This window comes from Nestor notabilis, unplaced genomic scaffold (assembly GCF_000696875.1).
Source record: "Nestor notabilis isolate BGI_N333 unplaced genomic scaffold, ASM69687v1 scaffold11953, whole genome shotgun sequence".
NCBI lineage: Eukaryota > Metazoa > Chordata > Aves > Psittaciformes > Psittacidae > Nestor > Nestor notabilis.
This window is the reverse complement of record NW_009921667.1, coordinates 75,975-80,040: the sequence shown is the minus strand read 5'-3', so window position 1 is coordinate 80,040 and position 4,066 is coordinate 75,975. Positions and strand designations below refer to the sequence as shown.

Sequence of the window (4,066 nt, the reverse complement as noted above, 5' to 3'; positions counted from 1 at the left end):
TCTTTCCCCAGAGCACTGTGAAGGCTCACTCCAAGGCTCTCCGCCTTTTGCTGGTCAATACTCACTCGGCGCCTTCAACAGACACACAACCCCCTAAATAACACCTCATTCATGTGATGTACTGGTAATGAAGTATTCCCTGCTATGCACCAGCCCTGAATGGTGGTGTCTCACCCTCCTCCATCACACCCTGGTGCAAATCGGGAATCTCTGTTGTTAGTGGCATCATGGTGGGACACTTAGGAGAAAAATGTGCCTCAGTTCAAAGCATTGACTGACTTCTGAGAAAGACAAAAGAGGCTGTTTTATGTTCACCCTCCCAGCTAGGAAAAAACATACTCGTTTCTGTCCTTCTGTTTCACCATTGATAACAGATCGCTCACATCTCATGGTGCTCATAGCTCCCTGGAGAAAATGCATTGTAGTTCCCTGTCTTGTGTTTCCCACCTTTGCACAGACCTTTAATTTAGCCAGCACCTCTTCAGATCTTGGCAATACTTCCTCCCAGGATTCTGTTTCTGAACAGTTCATGAGCATCCCCCTGTGATAGCTGTATTTTTAATTGGTTGTCAGAAATTGCTTGTGCAGAAATCAGCTTTGACATGGTTGAATTTTTGTGTCTTGGGGTCGTAAGAATGCACAAGAAATGCAGCAATTTCTTTTTCTTTAAAGCAGTGAGATGGTAAGATTTGAGCTCGTGGCAAAAGAGGAGTAGCCTACCCAGGGTGTAATCCATATGCTCAAAAGCAGAAGGCAAAAAAGGCTATAAAATCATATGGTTCTTTTAACCAACCTTATAATGTTTTTGAGGTCCCCTAATATGGCACGGAAATACTACTGCAGTGCCTGGCTTTCAGGTAACATCAGGGCAAAGATGTTGGCAGTTACATTGCATGAAGATGCAGTGTAGACCCATGTTTCTCTGCTCTCCTACTCTAAGCTAGCATGGGACCATCTCCTCCCCCAAACCAGGGAGGTGCAGAGATGCTGCACTGTGCCCAAACACAGCCACCTGCCTTGGCCACTGCCTCCAGCAACCCACAGTGCTGCTGACTCCTTGTGTGTTCATAAATTCATGGAATGAATTTCCCTTTATCTTTCTACTCCCAAAAAGCAACCAGCTGATCTCCAGTTTTCTTTCCCTTTCATTTCATGAGCTGAATCCTTCACCAGTGTATAGAGGCATGGCATCATGGAGTCCAAAACCATTAAACCAGCATGTCAGATTGCTGCCTCGGCTTTGTGTGAGTGACACGGGGGCTATGGTGCAACAAGGATTTTCTCCGGCAGCTTGGATTGCTTCTGCTACCCCATGGCATGTCCTTCCCATGCATGGCATGGCTGTTAACAGCTCTCCTTCTCCTGTACAAGGAGTGGGTTGGAAGCCACCCGTTAATGTTATCACTCTGCAGCCTCCCAACCTGTGACTCTGCACACTGAGTGCAACGCATGGGATTATTTTAAGTGCCTCTGCTGTGCGAGAAACCACATCCTCAGTGTGACTTAAAACCACCTGAAAGCAACCAGGCGGTGTGGAAGAAACGTCCCTCATGCTCTTCTGCCTCTGCCTGATGCCATCTGTGCCCACTCCAGAGCGGTTACACCAGCTGTCTGGCTGCTGAACACAGCCACAGCTCCAAATGGAAACCAGAATGGTGCATATAGTGTCCAACTGGGTGTAGAGAGGGAAATGAGGCAGCTTTGCCTGCCCGCCCACCCTCTGCTTGCCTGGGGCCCAAATCCCTCCTCCCTGCAGTGATTCCTGATTTCAGCTCTCCCACAGTTTCCATTGCCACTGTGCTGCCGAGTTTCTAAAGGACAGGTCCAGGCAGCCACACTGAGCCCTGGCCAAGCTACACACCCCTGCATGGATAAGAGCTCTTGCATTTAGCTGCAAGGGAAAAACAGGAAGCAGAGTGAATTTCCATGAGCTTCAGTTGATAGAGCCAGGGAAAATACATTTAAAAAGCCCTCCCAGTACAATAAATTTCTTCCTGCTCCCCCCCTTCCTGCACCTCTTTTGCCCATCCCTCTGGAATCATTGTGTTTTCTCTTTTAGGAACACAGGAAAGTCAACAGCCAGGAAACCTTGTGATGTGCAATGATGACACCTTCTGCAGAGATCACACCTCTGCCTCTCCTTTCTTGTCTCCCTCTCCTTGTCCCCCCCTTTCAGTCCTGTAACTTACCATGTGGAAGATCCCTAGAGCGACTGTTGCTGTCTTGATGTTGAAGAAGCAACATCTGGGGGGCTCAGTGGTCGTTTGGCCAGTCATTTTCTGCTCCCTCTGCACAGCTGTGAGTTAAGGAGGTCGAAATTGCAGCAACCGCCCCAAGAAAAGCGAAGCGAGTAGTTCAGCTCCACTTCCTTCCTGGTCTATAAATGTGTTAAGTCATCTACAAAGTCACATGAGGGCTTTGATTTCTCAATAATAAAGCAAGCAAAATTGTGTTGTTTTTCTAACAGATCTTTAACTGCTTGCATATTCCAAATGGCAAAAGTAAGCACAAACGCTGCTTTGGGCAGGTGGTGTCCAGCAAGTGAGGTATAGGGGGAGAGGAGGGATCTGAAGCAGGGTACAGCTTTGTCCTACAAAAATCATCAGAAACAAAAGCAGGGGGCCAAGAATTTCACCTTAAACTTGACCCATTGTTTTTGCAGTGCAGCATCCAAGTGCCTCAGTTTGAAATGGCTTGTTTCTTGCCAGCAAAGTCACCATTCCTTGGAATTGCTCCTGGGAGCTGATGCTTGAGCAGCTCTGGACTCTGGGACTGGAAGAATAGTGAAGGGTTGTTGGCTGAGACATCTGCAGATTTGCTCCTGGTTCATGAGACAGCTGATGTGATTCATGTTAGTCGGCTCCTGGAAAAAAAAAGCACCAGAGAGATCTGAGCCTGGTGACTTAGCCACTGTGCAGGGTGTCAGACTGTCTACCCCTGCTTGAACTCACCGAAATCTGCTCTTTGCTATATATTTATGACCATTCTCATAAACCCCATGCTTCCTGGGAAAGGTCTAGAATGCCACAGCAGGGTGACAGCTCTCCGGCATCCAGGTAAATGTGATGAGAGATGGGCACACTCAAACAAGCTCTCAAGGGACTTGTGCGCCAGTGTACCTGGTTTCAGCCTCCCAAATGTACTCACTGAGTTTATTGTTCCATGCTTCCAGGATTGTTCCAAGCCAACATCAGGGCCCTGCAGTGTTTAGGCAGAGAGTTTTCTTGGTTGTTCTTATGAAACCAAATTCATGAGTTCTACCTCAATGCCAGGAACTAGCTGTTCTGTAGCCCTCCACATCTGTACCGAGCACTCCATGTCCAGCTATGTTATGGGAGTGTGCTGGAAAGCTTCAGTCTGGCTGAGTGGATGTTCCCAAATGCCACTGAACTTCCACAGTGATGTGCTTTTAGAGAAAGTCAGGAGGTTTTGGCAGCGATGGTAGGAAACAGAAGTAGCTGAATGCCCTTGGAGACACTGCATCTAAGACAGGGTCAACTTGTAACTTAAATCAGATGGTCCACAAAAGAGTGGCCATGTCTTTCTGTCCAGGGTCCCCCTCCAGAGCCAGGGACCTCTGCAGCACAGACGTTTTGCAGCAGGGCAGGGTCAGTGCAGTTGGGTCCTGCTGCATATTCCCATGGTTTTCTTTGGAATCTCACCAAAGCTGACAGTTTGTTACTTAAGTCCCAAATTTTGGAGTCACATGGTTCTCTCTTCTGTATTTTTCTTCCTTTAAGGATGCCATTGTGTTTTTCAGTCTTGGATTTGGGGGAAACTGTTTGCAGATAAGAGCAAAGTGTAGCTGAACAGAAGAAGATAAGGGATTTTTATTGCACACTCTGGTGATTTCACTGCATTTTAGCCAATCTCATAACAAGCTAGGCAAGAAGATGGGCTCAAATTCTCCAAACCCCTGAGGACAGCAGTACAACTCCTGCCCTGTGGTGGGCAGGAGGCTGAAAGCAGTTGAGGAAGGAATGGGAGATAAATAATGAACAGTTGCTGTAAGTCTTATTGGACTTCAGACTAGGTTTAGACTAAATCTTACCTCTTCAGGGTCACT

At 47.4% G+C, this 4,066-nt stretch overlaps 1 protein-coding gene across 1 annotated transcript in view; it reads right to left on the bottom strand.

The window, feature by feature from the left end:
* LAPTM5 (lysosomal protein transmembrane 5) overlaps positions 1-2,338 on the bottom strand; it is a 19,903-nt gene extending 17,565 nt beyond the window's left edge. The window contains exon 1 of the mRNA XM_010011255.1: positions 2,190-2,338. Within this exon, the coding sequence (XP_010009557.1) occupies positions 2,190-2,276 (87 nt within the window). The 5' untranslated portion in view covers positions 2,277-2,338. The remainder of the gene's footprint in view (positions 1-2,189) is intronic.
* Positions 2,339-4,066: the final 1,728 nt, after the last annotated feature.